Source organism: Anomaloglossus baeobatrachus, chromosome 5 (assembly GCF_048569485.1).
Source record: "Anomaloglossus baeobatrachus isolate aAnoBae1 chromosome 5, aAnoBae1.hap1, whole genome shotgun sequence".
NCBI lineage: Eukaryota > Metazoa > Chordata > Amphibia > Anura > Aromobatidae > Anomaloglossus > Anomaloglossus baeobatrachus.
The window spans coordinates 372,752,351-372,772,279 of NC_134357.1; the positions used below are offsets into that span (position 1 = coordinate 372,752,351).

General features: G+C 51.6%; 1 protein-coding gene across 2 annotated transcripts in view; it reads right to left on the reverse strand.

Annotated features, from left to right (window-relative positions):
• Positions 1–19,929, reverse strand: part of MLX (MAX dimerization protein MLX) — a 72,102-nt gene that overhangs the window by 38,443 nt on the left and 13,730 nt on the right. For both annotated transcript variants that reach the window (XM_075347618.1, XM_075347619.1), the window contains exon 4: positions 16,743–16,849. In XM_075347618.1, coding sequence (XP_075203733.1) covers positions 16,743–16,849 — 107 coding nt within the window. The remainder of the gene's footprint in view (positions 1–16,742; positions 16,850–19,929) is intronic.

Consider the following 19,929-nt stretch of genomic DNA (forward strand, 5'->3'; position numbering starts at 1 on the left):
GGCCAGGCCATAGGGGGACACAGAGTACCTGAATGTTGCAGGGCCTTGTCCCTGAACGGTACCCCGGCTCCTTATCCAGCAGGTTCAATGGGTCTGTGGACGGAGCCCGGCCTCAGGGCTTGGAGGCCGGTAAGATCCCACTTCCTCAGAGCCCCTCAGGGGGATGGGGAAGGAAAACAGCATGTGGGCTCCCGCCTCCGTACCCGCAATGGGTACCTCAACCTTACAAACCACAAGTGGGGTGAGAAGGGAGCATGCTGGGGGCCCTATATGGGCTCTCTTTTCTTCCATCCGATATAGTCAGCAGCTACTGCTGACTAAACAGTGGAGCTATGCGTGGATGTCTGACCTCCTTCGCACAAAGCAGAAAACTGGTGAGCCAGTGATCCCACTGGGGGTGTATAGCCAGAAGGGGAGGGGCCTTACACTTTTTAGTGTAATGCTTTGTGTGGCCTCCGGAGGCAGTGCTATACACCCAATCGTCTGGGTCTCCCAATGGAGCGCCGAAGAAATTGGGGGGACCGCACGCTGTTTTTTTTATTTATTTATTTTACTGCACAGTATAGACACGCCCACCGGCTGCTGTGATTGGGTGCAGTGAGACACCTGTCACTCAGCGTGGGGGCGTGTCTCACTGCAACCAATCATAGGCGCCTGTGGGCGGGGAAAGCAGGGAATATGAGATGGCTGTGTGCAGAGCACAGCGCGCCCGCCGGTATAAAGGCTCGGTCACGCTGTGCAGGCCGGCCAATCACTGCAATTCCACAACTAACAGGGCTGTGGCATTGCAGTGGTCTGCCAGCCAATCCCTGCATGAGGGCTGGCTCTCAAAAGCAGGGAATATGAGATGGCTGTGTGCAGAGCACAGCGCGCCCGCCGGTATAAAGGCTCGGTCACGCTGTGCAGGCCGGCCAATCACTGCAATTCCACAACTAACAGGGCTGTGGCATTGCAGTGGTCTGCCAGCCAATCCCTGCATGAGGGCTGGCTCTCAAAAGAGCGCCAACATGCAGGGATGAAGACCACGAGTACAGCACGAGTATCGCGAGATTACTCGGTCCCCGCCGAGTAGCCCGAGTACAGTGATACTCGTGCGAGTACCGAGTAGTGACAAGCATACTCGCTCATCACTAATTACAAACAGAGCGATCTACTTCTGTTAATGCTGATGATTATGGCTCACAGCCAATGAAAACCCAAAAGTCATTATCTCAGAAAATTAGAATAAATTACCACAAAACACCTGCAAAGGCTTCCTAAGTGTTTAAAATGGTCCCTTAGCCTGGTTTGTAGGCTATACAATCATGGGGAAGATGTCTAGAAGGCAGTCATTGAAACACTCCACAAGGAGGATAAGCCACAAAAGGTCATTGCTAAAGAAGCTGGCAGTTCACAGAGTGCTGTTTCCAAGCATATTAATGGAAAGTTGAGTGGAAGGAAAAGTGTGGTAGAAAAAAGGTGCACAAGCAACCGGGATAACTGTAGCCTTTATAGGATTATTAAGAAAAGGCCATTCAAAAATTTGGGGGAGATTCACAAGGAGTGGACTGCTGCTGTAGTCAGTACTTCAAGACCCACCACACACAGACATATCCAGGACATGGGCTACAACTGTCACATTCCTTATATCAAGCCACTCATGACCAATAGACAATGTCAGAAGCGTCTTACCTGGGCCAAGGAGAAAAAGAACTGGACTGTTGCTCTGTGGTCCAAGGAGTTTTCAGATGAAAGTAAATTTTGCACTTCATTTGGAAATCGCGGTCCCAGAGTCTGGAGGAAGAGTGGAGAGGCCACAATCCAAGCTGCTTGAGGTCTAGTGTGAAGTTTCCACAGTCAGTGATGGTTTGGGGAGCCATGTCATCTGCTGGTGTAGGTCCACTGTGTTTTATCAAGACCAAAGTCAGAGTAGCTGTCTACCAGGAAATTTTAGAGCACTTCATGCTTCCCTCTGCTGACAAGCTTTTTGGAGATGGAAATATATTCCAGCAGGACTTGGCCCCTGTCCACACTGCCAAAAGTACCACCTGGTTTAATAACATTTAATAACAGTATCACTGTGCTTGATTGGTCAGCAAACTCTCCTGACCTAAACCTCATAGAGAATCTATGGGGTATTGTCAAGAGAAAGATGAGAGAGACCAGACCCAACAATGCAGACGTGCTGAAGGCTGCTATCAAAGCAACCTGGGCTTCCATACCACCTCAGCAGTGCCACAGGCTGATCGCCTCCATGCCACGCCGCATTGATGCAGTAATTCATCCAAAAGGAGTCCTGACTAAGTACTGAGTGCATTTACTGTACAGACTTTTCAGTAGGACAACATCTCTGAGTTTAAAATCATTTCTTCAGTTGGTCTTATATAATGAAGGGAATTTTGTTACTTACCGTAAATTCCTTTTCTTCTAGCTCCTATTGGGAGACCCAGACGATTGGGTGTATAGCTACTGCCTCCGGAGGCCACACAAAGCATTACACTAAAAAGTGTAAGGCCCCTCCCCTTCTGGCTATACACCCCCAGTGGGATCACTGGCTCACCAGTTTTAGTGCAAAAGCAAGAAGGAGGAAAGCCAATAACTTGGTTAAACAAATTCACTCCGAGTAACATCGGAGAACTGAAAAACCGTTCAACATGAACAACATGTGTACCCGAAAAAACCCAAAAATCCCGAAGGACAACAGGGCGGGTGCTGGGTCTCCCAATAGGAGCTAGAAGAAAAGGAATTTACGGTAAGTAACAAAATTCCCTTCTTCTTCGGCGCTCCATTGGGAGACCCAGACGATTGGGACGTCCAAAAGCTGTCCCTGGGTGGGTAAAGAAATACCTCATGTTAGAGCTGCAAAGACAGCCCTCCCCTACGGGGAGGCAACTGCCGCCTGCAGGACTCTTCTACCTAGGCTGGCGTCCGCCGAAGCATAGGTATGCACCTGATAATGTTTGGTGAAAGTGTGCAGACTCGACCAGGTAGCTGCCTGGCACACCTGTTGAGCCGTAGCCTGGTGTCGCAATGCCCAGGACGCACCCACGGCTCTGGTAGAATGGGCCTTCAGCCCTGATGGAACCGGAAGCCCAGCAGAACGGTAGGCTTCAAGAATTGGTTCTTTGATCCATCGAGCCAGGGTGGCCTTAGAAGCCTGCGACCCTTTGCGCTTACCAGCGACAAGGACAAAGAGTGCCTCCGAACGGCGCAGGAGCGCCGTGCGGGAAATGTAGATTCTGAGTGCTCTCACCAGATCTAACAAATGTAAATCGTTCTCATACCGATGAACTGCATGAGGACAAAACGAAGGCAAAGAGATATCCTGATTAATATGAAAAGAGGATACCACCTTCGGGAGAAACTCCTGAATGGGGCGCAGCACTACCTTGTCCTGGTGGAAGACCAGGAAGGGAGCATTGGAAGACAGCGCTGCTAGCTCAGACACTCTCCGAAGAGATGTGATCGCTACCAGAAAAACCACTTTCTGTGATAGTCTAGAAATTGAAACCTCCCTCAGAGGCTCGAAGGGCGGCTTCTGGAGGGCAACTAGTACCCTGTTCAGATCCCATGGATCTAACGGCCGCTTGTACGGGGGTGCAATATGACAAACCCCCTGCAGGAACGTGTGCACCTTAGGAAGTCGTGCTAGACGCTTCTGAAAAAAGACGGATAGCGCCGAGACTTGCCCTTTAAGGGAGCCGAGCGACAAACCTTTTTCTAACCCAGATTGCAGGAAAGAAAGAAAGGTAGGCAATGCAAATGGCCAGGGAGACACTCCCTGAGCAGAGCACCAGGATAAGAATATCCTCCACGTTCTGTGGTATATCTTAGCGGACGTGGGCTTCCTAGCCTGTCTCATGGTGGCAACGACCCCTTGGGATAATCCTGAAGACCCTAGGATCCAGGACTCAATGGCCACACAGTCAGGTTCAGGGCCGCAGAATTCCGATGGAAAAACGGCCCTAGGGACAGTAAGTCTGGTCGGTCTGGTAGTGCCCACGGTTGGCCGACCGTGAGATGCCACAGATCCGGATACCACGCCCTCCTTGGCCAGTCTGGGGCGACGAGTATGACGCGGCTGCAGTCGGATCTGATCTTGCGTAGCACTCTGGGCAAGAGTGCCAGAGGTGGAAAAGCATAAGGGAGCCGGAACTGCGACCAATCTTGCACTAAGGCGTCTGCCGCCAGAGCTCTGTGATCACGGGACCGTGCTATGAAGGTTGGGACCTTGTTGTTGTGCCTGGACGCCATTAGGTCGACGTCCGGCCTTCCCCAGCGGCTACAGATTTCCTGAAACACGTCCGGGTGAAGGGACCATTCTCCTGCGTCCATGCCCTGGCGGCTGAGGAAGTCTGCTTCCCAGTTTTCTACGCCGGGGATGTGAACTGCGGATAAGGTGGAGGCCGTGGCTTCCACCCACATCATAATCCGCTGGACTTCTTGGAAGGCTTGCCGACTGCGTGTCCCCCCTTGGTGATTGATGTATGCCACCGCTGTGGAGTTGTCCGATTGAATTCGGATCTGCTTCCCTTCCAGCCACTGTTGGAAGGCTAGTAGGGCAAGATACACTGCTCTGATTTCCAGAACATTGATCTGAAGGGTGGACTCCTGCTGAGTCCACGTACCCTGAGCCCTGTGGTGGAGAAACACTGCTCCTCACCCTGACAGACTCGCGTCTGTCGTGACTACCGCCCAAGACGGTGGTAGGAAGGATCTTCCCTGTGATAATGAGGTGGGAAGAAGCCACCATTGCAGAGAGTCCTTGGCAGTCTGTGAAAGGGATACTTTCCTGTTCAGGGATGTTGACTTCCCGTCCCATTGGCGGAGAATGTCCCAATAAAGAGGACGCAGATGAAACTGCGCAAACGGAACCGCCTCCATTGCCGCCACCATCTTCCCAAGGAAGTGCATGAGGCGTCTTAAGGAGTGCGACTGACCGTGACGGAGAGTCTGCACCCCGGTCTGTAGTGACCGCTGCTTGTCCAGCGGAATCTTCACTAGCGCTGAGAGGGTATGAAACTCCATGCCAAGATACGTTAGTGATTGGGTCGGTGACAGGTTTGACTTTGAGAAGTTGATGATCCACCCGAACGTCTGGAGAGTCTCCAGCGCAACATTCAGGCTGAGTTGGCATGCCTCTTGAGAGGGTGCCTTGACAAGTAGATCGTCCAAGTAAGGGATCACAGAGTGTCCCTGTGAGTGCAAGACTGCTACCACTGCCGCCATGACCTTGGTGAACACCCGTGGGGCTGTCGCCAGACCAAATGGCAGAGTTACGAACTGGAGATGTTCGTCTCCTATCACAAAACGTAGAAAACGTTGGTGCTCTGTAGCAATCGGCACGTGGAGATAAGCATCTTTGATGTCTATTGATGCTAGGAAATTTCCTTGAGACATTGAGGCAATGACGGAGCGGAGGGTTTCATCCGGAACCGCCTGGCCTCCACGTGCTTGTTGAGCAGTTTTGGGTCCAGAACGGAACGGAAAGAGCCGTCCTTTTTTGGCACCACAACCAGATTGGAGGAAAACCGTGTCTTGTTCCTGAAGAGGAACAGGGATTACCACTCCTTCTGCCTGCAGAAGAGCATCGGCTCGGTGGGGAGGTGGGGACGTTCTGAAGAATCGAGTCGGAGGACGAGAACAGAACTCTGGCCTGTGCACGTGGGCACAATGTCCCTCACCCACCGGTCTGTGACCTGTGGCAGCTAAATGTCGCCAAAGGCGAGCGAGTCTGCCATCAACCGCGGATGCGGAGAGATGAGAGAGCTGAGAGTCATGAGGAGACCGCCTTGGTAGCGGTTCCTCCGGCTGCCTTCCTTGGGCGTGATTGAGCCCCCGGAAGCTGAGCCCCTCTGAGGCTTTTCAGCTCTTTTGGACGAGGACAATTGGGACCTGCCCGAGCTTGGGAAGGACCGAAACCTCGACTGTCCTTCCAGGACAGCATTAATAGGGTAAGTCGCAATGCAGACATTGCGAGGTTACGGACGCCCCTGCGGCACAAATGTACATATGCTCAAGACCAGCTGTTGCAAGAACAGCTGAAAAACTTAGGGTGCCCATACGGCTGTAAATGCCGGAGCAACCGACACGCCGATAGCCTCATAGACAGATTTCAACCAGAGTCCATCTGTCTAGCATCTTCAAGTGAAGTCCCATCTCCACTGCAACTATGCTCTAGCCGCAAGCCTGGAGATTGGAGAATCCAGCTTTGGACCCTGGGTCCCGCGCTTGACCACGTCAGGGGGAAAAGGATAACGTGTATCCTTAATACGTTTGGAGAAAACGCTTATCTGGTAAGCGTGGTGTTCCTGGACTGCTTCTCTGAAGTCAGCGTGGCCAGAAAAATACTCAATATACGTTTGAGCTACTGAAATGGGACTTCTCCTGCTGTGAAGCTGACTCCTCCGCTGGGGGAGCTGAGGGAGAAAGATCCAACATTCCATTGATGGACGCTATAGGATCATTCCTTATGGCGTCACCATCCGGTGTATCCGGATGAGAGCGGTGTCAGGATCAAAGTCCTGATGTCTGCCTCATCATACAGAGAGCCTCCTGGGACCCCCCCGGAGCACCGATTTTATTCCAAATGAGGGTGGCCAGGGAGCAATGATCCAGATTGCCCATGGCCTGTCCGGACTGCAAGTCTCTATCCCATTGCAACTCCATCCCTGTCCTTGGACAGGGTTGACAGGTGGTTCCTTTGGCCACGTCTAATAGAGACCCCGGCTGACCAAGTGCTACAGGGGAGCATTGCACACAATGGGGTTCAGTGCCGTGGAACAGTATCACATGCAGTAAAAACAGCATCGAAAGCCTGTGTTGCATATATGCTGCTGCCGGCTAGCCATCTAGGATATAGAGCCAAGAATGGCGACCGTACAGTGCAATGTATAGCATACAAGCATAAAGTACAAATGAGCACCGCAGCACATGCAATACAAGCAGCATAGAAAGCCTGTGCCTTGGCACCCCTGCTTTTCTGCTGCTGTAGACTAGCCATCTAGGGGAATATAGCCCAGAATAGCGACCATACAGTGCAATGTATAGCATACAAGCATAAGTACAAATGAACACTGCAACCCCTGCAATACAAGCAGCATAGAAAAAAACCTGTGCCTCAGCACCCTTGCTTTTCTGCTGCTGTAGTCTAGTCATTGTAGGCGAAAATAGCCCAGACTAGCGACCGTACAGTGCAGTGTATAGCATACAAGCATAAATACACATGAACACTTCAGTACATGCAATACAAGCAGCATAGAAAGCCTGTGCCTTAGCACCCCTGCTTTCCTGCTGCTGATGTGTCGCCATCTAAGAGGGCATATAGCCAAAAATAGCGATCTATGCAGTGTAAGCATAAAATACAAATGGACAACTGCGGTATTTAGTGGGGTCAGCACTTCAGGTGCCGCTTACCGCCCGCCTATAAGCGGGTGTGTTGCCCTAGTCCTGTGCCTGGTTGCCCAGAGTCTGATCTCTCAGCTCGGACTGCAGGAATGGCTGCCGGCGTCTTCTCCAGCTCGTGTGGGTAGGGGCGGGCCGTGGGCGTGCCCCCAAGTCAGAGCGGGAATCCGGCGTCCCACAGTGTCCAGTGAGAGGGCTGGAGCATGTAAATAAGGCTCCAGCCCTCGGCGCTGCTGATTGTACAGCGTCTCTCCCCTACCCTGATTGACAGGGTGGGGGCGGGAACGAAGCGGAGCTAGGCCGCAAAAGCCGGGGACTGGATTTATAAGCGCCGCCGCCGTAAAAGCGCGGTCGGCGCTAAGTCCCCGGCGCACTACAAGTCCCAGCCGCGCCGCCGCTCCCGGAGCGTCCGGCGCGGTAGTTCCCCATACATAAAGTCACTCAGCTAGGCTGCAGTGACTGTAACCCTTTACTGTCCCCGGCGCACTAGCACACCCAGCAAGTCTGGAGTGTGCTGTGCCTGTGTGTACGGGGACACAGAGTACCTGAATGGTGCAGGGCCATGTCCCTGAACGGTACCCAGCTCCGTATCCAGCAGGTTCAATGGGTCTGTGGATGGAGCCCGGCCTCAGGGCTTTGGGGCCGGTAAGATCCCACTTCCTCAGAGCCCCTCAGGGGGATGGGGAAGGAAAAACAGCATGTGGGCTCCAGCCGCCGTACCAGCAATAGGTACCTCAACCTTACAAACCACCAGCGGGGTGAGAAGGGAGCATGCTGGGGGCCCTATATGGGCCCTCTTTTCTTCCATCCGATATAGTCAGCAGCTACTGCTGACTAAACAGTGGAGCTATGCGTGGATGTCTGACCTCCTTCGCACAAAGCAGAAAACTGGTGAGCCAGTGATCCCACTGGGGGTGTATAGCCAGAAGGGGAGGGGCCTTACACTTTTTAGTGTAATGCTTTGTGTGGCCTCCGGAGGCAGTAGCTATACACCCAATCGTCTGGGTCTCCCAATGGAGCGCCGAAGAAATTCTAATTTTCTGAGATAATGACTTTTGGGTTTTCATTGGCTGTAAGCCATAATTATCACCATTAACAGAAATAAACACTTGAAATAGATCACTCAGTGTGTAATGACTATATAATATATGCGTTTCACTTTTTGTATTGAATTACTGAAATAAATTAACTTTTTGACGATATTCTAATTTATTGAGATGACCTTATAGTTCATTTTGTCTCAGAAACTACGTTTTCAGTACAGCACCTTTCTAATGCATTTTTCAACATAACAGCTTCCCCTGTAGGATCCAATATGTCTTTTTTAAAGAGAATCTGTCACCAGGTTTTTGCTACCTCATCTGACAGAAGCATAATGTAGGAAAATACACCCCGATTACAACAATGTATCTGTTAGATTACTGGGTGCAGCAGTTGTGCCACAATCAGAATTCTTAGCTGTATCATGTAGCAGAGCTCAGAAAGCTAACCCCACCCCCACCACAGCTTTCTGTGTACACTGTGTATTGACAGTGAGCTGCTAATCAGTGCTGGGGGCGTGGTCACACAACTGTTCACAAGCTTTGTAGTTCAAGCAGTGATAATCTCCTGGTGATAAAACTTTCATTGTATGTAAACCGCACACAACCTAATATGTGACACATTGCTGAATTCAGTGTTTCGACCCCTACCTTAGATTAGATAACAAAAACCACCGACAGATTCCCTTTAATGGCCTCGCAATATGATAGATGTTAGAGATGAGGAAATAATTTGCATGGCCTTATAACAGTATTAAGCTTTTTATTTTATAGATTTGCTTTCAATTTTCCTCAAGAAAGAAGGGAATTTTGTTTACTTACCGTAAATTCCTTTTCTTCTAGCTCCAATTGGGAGACCCAGACAATTGGGTGTATAGCTACTGCCTCCGGAGGACACACAAAGTATTACACTTAAAAGTGTAAAGCCCCTCCCCTCTGCTATACACCCTCCCGTGCATCACGGGCTCCTCAGTTTTGGTGCAAAAGCAGGAAGGAGGAAACTTATAAATTGGTCTAAGGTAAATTCAATCCGAAGGATGTTCGGAGAACTGAAAACCATAACCAAGAACAACAGCCCGAAGGGAACAGGGGCGGGTGCTGGGTCTCCCAATTGGAGCTAGAAGAAAAGGAATTTACGGTAAGTAAACAAAATTCCCTTCTTCTTTGTCGCTCCATTGGGAGACCCAGACAATTGGGACGTCCAAAAGCAGTCCCTGGGTGGGTAAAAGAATACCTCGGTAAAAGAGCCGTAAAACGGCTCCTTCCTACAGGTGGACAACCGCCGCCTGAAGGAGTCGCCTACCTAAGCTGGCATCTGCAGAAGCGTAGGTATGCACTAGATAGTGCTTCGTGAAAGTGTGCAGACTCGACCAGGTAGTCGCCTGATACACCTGCTGAGCCGTAGCCTGGTGCAGCAATGCCCAGGACGCACCCACGGCTCTGGCAGAATGGGCCTCCAGCCCTGAAGGGACCGGAAGCCCAGTAGAACGGTAGGCTGCAAGAATTGGTTCCTTGATCCACTGAGCCAAGTTGACTTGGAAGCCTGCGACCCTTTACGCTGGCCAGCGACAAGGACAAAGAGCGCATCCGAGCGGCGTAGGGGCGCCGTACGAGAAATGTAGAGTCTGAGTGCTCTCACCAGACCTAACAAGTGCAAATCCTTTTCACATCGGTGAACTGGATGAGGACAAAAAAGAAGGTAAGAAGATATCCTGATTGAGATGAAAAGAGGATACCACCTTCGGGAGAAATTCCGGAACCGGACGCAGAACCACCTTGTCCTGGTGAAACACCAGGAAGTTGGGGCTTTGCATGACAGTGCTGCTATTTCAGACACTCTGCGGAGTGACGTGACTGCCACTAGGAAGACCACCTTCTGCGAAAAGCATGAAAGAGAAATATCCCTCATTGGCTCGAAGGGTGATTCCTGAAGAGCCGGTATGACCCCGTTCCGATCCCAGGGTTCTAGCCGACTCTTGGAAGGAGGGACTATGTGGCAAACCCCCTGCAGGGACGTGCGTGCCTGAGGAAGCCTGGCTAGACGCTTTTGAAAAAAGCACAGAAGCGCCGAAATTTGTCCCTTAACCCCTTCACGACCGGCCGATTTTTCGCTTTCCGTTTTTTTTTTTCGCCATTCTTTTTCTGAGAGACGTAACTTTTTTATTTTTCAGTCAATATGGTCATGTGAGGGCTCATTTTTTGCGGAACGAGCTGTACTTTTAAATGAAACCATCAGTTTTACCATATTGTGTACTAGAAAATGGCAAAAAAATTCCAAATGCTGAAAAATTGAAAAAAAAGTGCGATAGCACTATGGTTTTTGAGATATTTTATTCACTGTGTTCACTATATGGTAAAACTGATGTGTGGGTGTGATGCCTCAGGTCAGTGCGAGTTCGTAGACACCAAACATGTATAGGTTTACTTTTATATAAGGGGTTAAAAAAAAATCGGAAGTTTGTCCGAAAAAAGTGGCGCACGTTTTACGCCATATTCCGTGACCCGTAGCGTTCTCATTTTTCGGGATCTTAGGCTCAATGACGGCTTATTTTTTGCGTCTCGAGCTGACGTTTTTAACGGTACCATTTTTGCGCAGATGCTACGTTTTGATCGCCTCTTATTGCATTTTGCGCAAAAGTTGTGGCGACAAAAAAACGTCGTTTTGGCGTTTGGAATTTTTTTGCCGCTACGCCGTTTACTGATCAGATTAATTGATTTTATATTTTGATAGATCGGGCGTTTCTGAACGCGGCGATACCAAATGTGTGTATATTTTTTATTTTTTTAACCCTTTAATTTTCAATGGGGCGAATGGGGGGTGATTTGAACTTTTAGGTTTTTTTATTTTTTTTTAATTTTTTAAAACTTATTTTTTTACTTTTTTTTTTTTATTTTACTAGTCCCCCTAGGGGGCTATTGCGATCAGCATTCCGATCGCTCTGCAGTATCTGCTGATCACAGCTGGAAGGCTGTAAACAGCAGATACGCTGTCTTTCTCTTTTGCTGTGCCCCGGGCACAGCGAAAGTGAAACCAATTCATGTGTAGTACAGGAGTCATCACATGACCCTGTGCTACCATGACAACTATAGGGAGTCACGTGATCGCGTCACGTGACTTCCGGTTTCGGCGGTAAGTAAAACTTTACCGCGATCGCGCTTATAATGGCGCTGTCATGTATTGACAGCGCCATATAAGGGGTTAATCGGCACGAGCAGATAACGATTCTGCTCGTGCCTAGCAGGCACACATCTCAGCTGTGAAAATCAGCTGAGATGTGTGCCGATCGCGGCATGCTGCCGCCGGAGGACCGCGGGCAGTAAGATTATGTCATTTAGGACGTAATTTTACGGCCCGCGGTCGTTAAGGGGTTAAGGGAATCGAGAGACCACCCCTATTCCATTCCGGATTGAAGGAAGGATAGAAAAGTGGGCAAGGCGAATGGCCAGAGTAACATCCTGATCAGAACATCAGGATAAGAAGATCTTCCACGTCCTGTGGTAGATCTTGGCGGACGTTGGTTTCCTGGCCTGTCTCATAGAGGTAATGACCTCTTGAGATAACCCTGAAGACGCTAGGATCCAGGACTCAAAGGCTACGCAGTCAGGTTGAGGGCCGCAGAGTTCAGATAGAAAAACGGCCCTTGAGATAGTAAGTCTGGCCGGCCTGGTAGTGTCCACGGTTGGCCTACCGTGAGATGCCACAGATCCGGGTACCACGACCTCCTCGGCCAGTCTGGAGCGACGAGGATGGCACGGCGGCAGTCGGATCTGATCTTGCGTAACACTCTGGGCAGCATCGCCAGAGGAGGAATACATAAGGCAGTGGAAACTGCGACCAATCTGGTCTTGAGAACGTGCCCCGAATGCCGGGACCTTGTTGTTGTGCCGGGACGCCAATAGGTCGACGTTCGGCTTCACCCAGCGGCAACAAATCTCTTGAAACCCGTCCGGGTGAAGAGACCATTCCCCTGCGTCCATGCCCGGCGACTGAGAAAGACTGCTTCCCAGTTTTCTACGCCCGGGATGTGAACTGCGGAGATGGTGGAGGCTGTGGCTTCCATCCACAGCAGAATCCGCCGGACTTCCTGGAAGGCTTGCCGACTGCTGGTGCCGCCTTGGTGGTTGATGTATGCCACCGCCGTGGCGATGTCCAACTGAAACCGGATCTGCCTGCATTCCAGCCATGGCTGGAACGCTATTATGGCTAGATACACTGCCCTCACCTCCGGAACATTGATCTGGAGGGAGGACTCTGTTGAGTCCATGTACCCTGAGCCCTGTGGCGGGGGAAGACTCCCTGACAGACTCGCGTCAGCCGTGACCACAGCCCAGGATGGGGGCAGGAAGGATTTTTCCTTCGATAAGAAGTGAGAAGAAGCCACCACTGAAGGGATGCCTTGGCTGCCCGAGAAGGAGCAACGTTCCTGTCGAGGGACGTCGATTTGCTGTCCCATTTGCGGGGAAAGTCCCCTTGAAGTGGGCGCAGATGAATCTGCGCAAACTGAGCTGCCTCCATAGCTGCCACCAACTTCTCTAGGAAGTGTATGAGGCGCCTCAAAGGGTGTGACTGGGCTTGAAGGAGCGATTGCACCCTTGTCTGTAGTGAACGCTGTATGTCCAGCGGAAGCTGCACTATCGCTGAGAGAGTATGAAACTCCATGCTGAGATATGTCAGTGATTGGGCCGGTGTCAATCTTGACTTTGGGAAATTGATGATCCACCCGAATCTCTGGAGAGTCTCTAGAGCAATGTTCGGGCTGTGTTGGCATGCCACCCGAGAGGGAGCCTTCACCAGCAGATAGTCTAAGTAAAGGATCACCGAGTGTCCCTGAGAGTGTAGGACCGCTACCACCGTTGTCATGACCTTGGTGAAGGCCCGTGGGGCTGTCGCCAGGCCAAGAGTTAGTGCCACGAACTGAAGTTGTTCGTCCCCTATGGCGAAGCGCAGGAAGCGCTGAAATCCTGGTACAATCGGCACGTGGGGATAAGCATCCCTGATGTCGATTGATGCTAGGAAGCCTCCTTGGGCCATCAAAGGCGATGGCAAAGCGGAGAGATTCCATCCGGAACCGTTAGGTTCTCTGTCCGTTGAGCAGTGTGAAGTCCAGAACGGGGTGGAGTGATCCGTCCTATCTGGTGTTCACCGCCTGGAAATGCATCGGCTCGCTCGGGGGACGGAGATGCTCTGAAGCAACGAGTCGGAGGACGAGAACTGAGCTCTATCCTGTGACCGTAAGACAGAATGTCTCCTACATCGGTCTTGGACACGTGGGGACCACTCCCCTGACCTGGACCGCCATACAGAAAAGGTTCTCTGTGCACGGCGGAGGCTGAAAATACCACCGCCTGAGACGTCAAGACGCTAAATGCGGAGCAGACCGCATTAATCTGAGACAGAGCAGCTGAGATAGCCTGGAGTGCCCGCCCCTGCAAAGGCTGGGGCAACGGACGCGCCTATGGGTTCATAGATGGATCTCATTAGGAGTTCTATCTGTCTGTCCGTGGCATTCTTGAGCGTGGACCCGTCAGCCACTGCTACTACTGATCTAGCCGCCAGTCAAGAGACTGGAGGGCACCTTATGACACTGAGCCCAAACCTTAACAACGTCAGGGGGGAAGGGACAACGTGTGTTACAAGGCGTTCAGTAAAAACGCTTGTCCGGGAAGGTGTGCTTCTGTACAAATCTGTGAAGCCTTTAGAGCCACGTCCGGACAGAGTCCTGGGCTGCGACCTCCGCCCCATCCTCTAGAGGGTCCTCAAGCTGAGACCCTTGAAGAAGTCGGGGAAGATTCCAAGCAAGGCTGCTTAGCCGGACTGGGACTGCGGTTCGTGCTGGAGTACCCCACGTCATAACTAGAGGCCACCCCAGGAACACGCTTCGTCGCAGACCGATAGAGGCCTGGGGCGATCCCGCAATGCCCGGGGCCCGTGTAAGGGACCGGTCTGGACTGCAAACTCCTAGTCTCTTAGCCGACCATTCGTCCATAGCCTGAGACATGGATAGTGAAAATGACTCAGAGTTTCTCAGCAAAAGCTGCAACTCTGTTCCTGCCGCCTGGACAGGTAACGCCGGCGGAGTTCAACCAGTGCCCCCAGCTCCGTAATCATATACCATATAAACATATATATATATATATATACACTGCGGCACCAAGGGGGGGACAACACCTTTGAAAAACTGGTGCCCCCCCAGTGCTCAGTGAGGGGGAAGGAGGATACCAACGTATGCTCCAGCCCTCCCTGCCGACGTTCAGTCGGCCGTCCCGTCGTTACCCCTGACTGGCAGGCCCCAGAACGGGAGTATATGGCACTAGGCCGTAAGAGCCGGGATTTAAAAACGCGGCCGGCAGACATGGCGCGGTCTGTGCGGTAGTCCGAGTCTCACAAACAGTCAGCAACCGCTGCGGCGTTTGTAAAACATGCATGCACTGTCCCTCAGGGGACACAGAGTACGTTATGATGCAGGGCTCTGTCTGCGGTAATCCGGTGGTCTATAGTGATCAGTGATGGGGGGGGGGGGCGGAGGACAGCGAGGTGTGCTCCAGCCCTCACTGTCGGCAACATACCGACCATCCCGCCCTTCTCCCTGACTGGCAGGCTCAGGGGCGGGAGTTTAACACAGTAGGCCGCAAAAGCCGGGAACTAAAGTTAAAACCGCGGCCGGCAAACAGGCATGGTCGGCGCGGTAGTCCCGGACAAAAAATGCACATCGCAGTCGCAGCTGCGTCTGAGGCCAAGGTGCTTCATGCACCATCCCAACGGGGACACAGAGTACCTGTAGATGCAGGGCCATGTCCCTGACGATACTCCGTCTCCTGTCCGGCAGGGGCTGCCTATGTGGCTTGTAGCCACCAGATTCTCTGCCCCGGGTCTCCCTCAGCTGCAGCCAGAAGTTGCTGAAAAACATGGCTGACGGCGTTCTCTGAGGAGGAGGGAGGCGTGGGCGTAGTCACAAAAAAGTGCGGGAATCTGGTGCCCCAGCGTGGGTAGTGAGGGGGGCGGAGGACAGCTCAATGTACTACAGCCCTCACAGTCGGCGTCATACCGACCGTCCCGCCCTTTTCCCTGACTGGCAGGTCTGGGGGCGGGAGAATCCCATACTAGGCCGCAAAAGCCGGGGACTAAAGTTAAAATCGCGGCCGGCCGGCAGTGCACGGTCGGCGCGGTAGTCCCGGACCCATACGCACGCCGCAGGCGCTGCAGCGTCTGGGCCCAAGGTGCTTTATGCGCCGTCCCAACGGGGACACAGAGCTCTTGGAATATGCGGTACTAGGCCGCAGAGCCGGGGACTATAGTTATAAGCGCGGCCGGCAACAAGGTCGGCCAGCGCGGTAGTCCCGTCGCACTAACACGCCCAGCAGTGCTGCAGCGTGTATGACACAAGCGCTCCATGCGCCGTTCCCAAGGGGACACAGAGTACCTCACAGTAGCAGGGCCATGTCCCTGACGATACCCAGCTCCTGTCCAGCAGATTTCCCAGGGGCTGCGGAGGGAGCACGGTCCCAGTGTCTGGAGACCGATCATGGATCCCACTTCACCCAGAGCCCTAGCAGGGATGGGGATGAAAACAGCATGTTGGCTCCTGCCTATGTACCCGCAATGGGTACCTCAACCTTAACAGCACCGCCGACCAGAGTGGGGTGAGAAGGGAGCATGCTGGGGGCCCTATATGGGCCCACTTTTCTTCCATCCGAAATAGTCAGCAGCTGCTGCTGACTAAGTTGTGGAGCTATGCGTGGATGTGTGCCTCCTTCGCACAAAGCATAAAAACTGAGGAGTCCGTGATGCACGGGAGGGTGTATAGCAGAGGGGAGGGGCTTTACACTTTTAAGTGTAATACTTTGTGTGTCCTCCGGAGGCAGTAGCTATACACCCAATTGTCTGGGTCTCCCAATGGAGCGACAAAGAAAACTAGGGATGACAGCAGACAAATGAAGCAACTGCCCTTTCTCATTTATTTCCTATCAGTACCATGAATAGTAAACTGCTCTCCTGACTCCCTTCTCGCTCCTAAAAACAAACACGGATTAGATGAGGCCATTGCAGCTAAGGTTTTCCAGTGCCATGTGTTATATATGTGAGTTACTTATTATCCAAGACCAGATGACTCCGTGTGTAATGATGCAAAAAATTACTATGTGAATGATTAAGTGCTGTCTACAATACATCTTCATAGTAACACGGCGTAGAAAAATACAGCCTCAATGTTCATACATGATGGCCGTCCTGTGCATTGCGAGATCCACCGTTCAGCTCCAGGACATATTCCTGTTTGGTTATGTAAGGGTATAGCTAGTACATCCCGCAATGCTGCTTACCTTAATGGCGTCCCTCCGCTTCTGCTCGGCTTGTGTGTGCGCCCGCCTGCGCCTGTCTTTATAGGCATCTTTTATGCTCTCCTGCCGGTAATCACTGTCCTCGTCATCTGAGGGTGGGGAACAATTATTGTCAATCATGCAGCGGGTTAAGGAGGTTGAAGGCACGCACACACAGATGGCATGGTCAACACAGGTGAAGTTTACTACAACTGTTCTACCTCCCATTGCTTCAGGGAATAACAATTATCTGCAATCATCTCATGTAGTTTGCAGCAGGAGTGCTCGACCAGCCCCATACAACTCTCTCCCCCTCATGGATCTACTGGTGAAATGGGATAAGGTCCATCAGACTAAGGCTATGTGCCCACGGGGAAAGTGTCCTGCGGTTATATCTGCAGGACATTCCGCAGGAGCTCCCAGAAAACCGCAGCACAACTTTGTCTGTTTCCATGCTGCGGATGTGCTGCGGAATGTCCTGCGGATATGCTGCGGGCATTCTGTATTGAGGATACAGTACCATGGCTTCGGCACTGCATCCTCAATGCAGAACAAGTGCTGAGTGATCGGGGCGTTCATACTTCCCTCCATCAAGCAGCACTTCACTGTCCGGCCGTCAGCGTCTGCACTGCGCAGGAGGTGGGCGGGCCTGAACTAGCTCTGGCTGTCACATGACCGGAGCTCGTGCAGAACCCGCCTACCTCCTCCTTCCTGCTCCTAGCTCCACTGCCGTGACGTCCTCTGCACCGGAAGAAAGTGACGGGGGTCTGCTATCAAGGCAGGTAAGCCTCTATCTTCATAGTGGAGGGCCGGGATTTCTGCAGGTAATTCCGCAGGAATAATTGACATGCAGTTATGTGCGGCTGCGGGACATCCGCAGGATATTCCGCAGCCGCATGTTCCGCAACATGGACACAGACACTCCCCATGTCCCATAGGATAACATGGGGAGTGTCTGTACTTGCTGAAACCTGCGGATTTATCTGGAAAATCCAGATAAATCCGCAGGTTTTCCACGGCAAAATCCGCAGGAGCAAGCTCTCGTGGGCACATAGCCTTAGGCTATGTTCAAATTGCGTTTTGCCTTCACATCAATGGCTCAACTGGATGGAGCCACTCTGTTCTTTGTCGGACATCATTTTTAGCCATATCCGCCTATTTGAGGCGGGCTCCAAGACATACCGTAGTGGATTGTGCCTTGGGGCTCGCGTAAAACACATGGATATGGCCAAACATGCATGCATGCATGCATGTATGTATGACAGGGCACACAGTTACTCCTACATATTATGGATAGGTGCTGGGGGGATATTACAGCGAGAGGCCGCGTGGGAGGGAATATTACGCCGAGAGGCAGTGTGGGGAAGATATTTTGTGCAGGAAGCACAGTAATGATCAATTAATTATTCAGGGGCACAGTATGGGTGATATATTTATTTATGGGGCATTAGGATACTTTTATTTTAAGGATACTGTTGAGAGGTGCCCCAGAAGAAGACGAAGAGAAAAATTTACAGACGAGCTCTCAGCATGAAATCTCATCATGGGATCAGTACCACGTGAAGACAAAAGGGATGGAAACGATCAGAGATGTCGTCACCTATACGGTACTTCAATCTAAGCGTTTGATCCTTCCTGCATCTCATCAGTACTGTGGTTTATGTATGGTTCGCAGTCTGATCGTGGCTGGGAACAACTCCCAGTATCTCCTTACCATTGTAAAAGACATAGTGGGAGTTGCATGTTTAAATGATAGAAGTGTATATGGGGCTGACTAGAAACTGCAATTGATCACTGTACTAGGGATATATTCTTGTACTGACCGTGGTTATGACCATGTCACAATCTACTGTGCTTCATGTTCACACTGAAAAATACTCTATTTTTGATATTATGAGGATTTCAGTTTCTGCTCCAAAAACTCCCTTTAAGTTTGGAGTGTTCACATTAATTTTTGGGGAACAGAAACTCTCAAAACCCTTCTCAAATACTAAACTTGGTTCTGCAGATAAATTTGTATTCATGTAAATACCCCTTTCATTTTTATTTTTGCAGCTTTGCAGATTGTCATTGCCCTCGGATCAAAAAATGTTGTGCACTTCTAGTCCAGACTGTTTTGTAGGAAAAAAAAAAAAAAAAAAAAAAAAAATTGCAAATGAGATAAATATGAACTTTTCCATAAGCAGCTTTTTTTTTTTTTTTTTACATGGAACTCCAACCAAAACTATAAGGGACCAATCAGACGTCTACTATTTGTCTAAGAGTGTTAGCTGTGATCCTTACCTGTAATAGTGAATGGGGCTGTTCAGATGTCTGATTTGTCACGGACTGAGCAGAATGTGTAAAATCACAAAGAATAGGGACTTTTTTATTTTAATTTACGAGAAAAATTGCTGAAACTTGGACCAAACTGATAACTCAGATGGAACTCTAACCAAAATCACTGATAAAACAACGTTAATTTTTCTTGTATGTGAAAAAAACTCACGTGAATAAGCCATAAAGCTGGAGAACTAGTGCCGCAGTTAGGCGCCCTCATCTGCTAGTCTCTGGCATGTTTATAAAGAGCCAATGCTGTGCTGCGGCTCTTGTGCTACCGCGGCTGGGCTGGGGCTCTTGTGCTACCGCGGCTGGGCTGGGGCTCTTGTGCTACCGCGGCTGGGCTGCGGCTCTTGTGCTACCGCGGCTGTGCTGCGGCTCTTGTGCTACCGCGGCTGTGCTGGGGCTGCGGCTCTTGTGCTACCGCGGCTGTGCTGGGGCTGCGGCTCTTGTGCTACCGCGGCTGTGCTGGGGCTGCGGCTCTTGTGCTACCGCGGCTGTGCTGGGGCTGCGGCTCTTGTGCTACCGCGGCTGTGCTGGGGCTGCGGCTCTTGTGCTACCGCGGCTGTGCTGGGGCTGCGGCTCTTGTGCTACCGCGGCTGTGCTGGGGCTGCGGCTCTTGTGCTACCGCGGCTGTGCTGGGGCTGCGGCTCTTGTGCTACCGCGGCTGTGCTGGGGCTGCGGCTCTTGTGCTACCGCGGCTGTGCTGGGGCTGCGGCTCTTGTGCTACCGCGGCTGTGCTGGGGCTGCGGCTCTTGTGCTACCGCGGCTGTGCTGGGGCTGCGGCTCTTGTGCTACCGCGGCTGTGCTGGGGCTGCGGCTCTTGTGCTACCGCGGCTGTGCTGGGGCTGCGGCTCTTGTGCTACCGCGG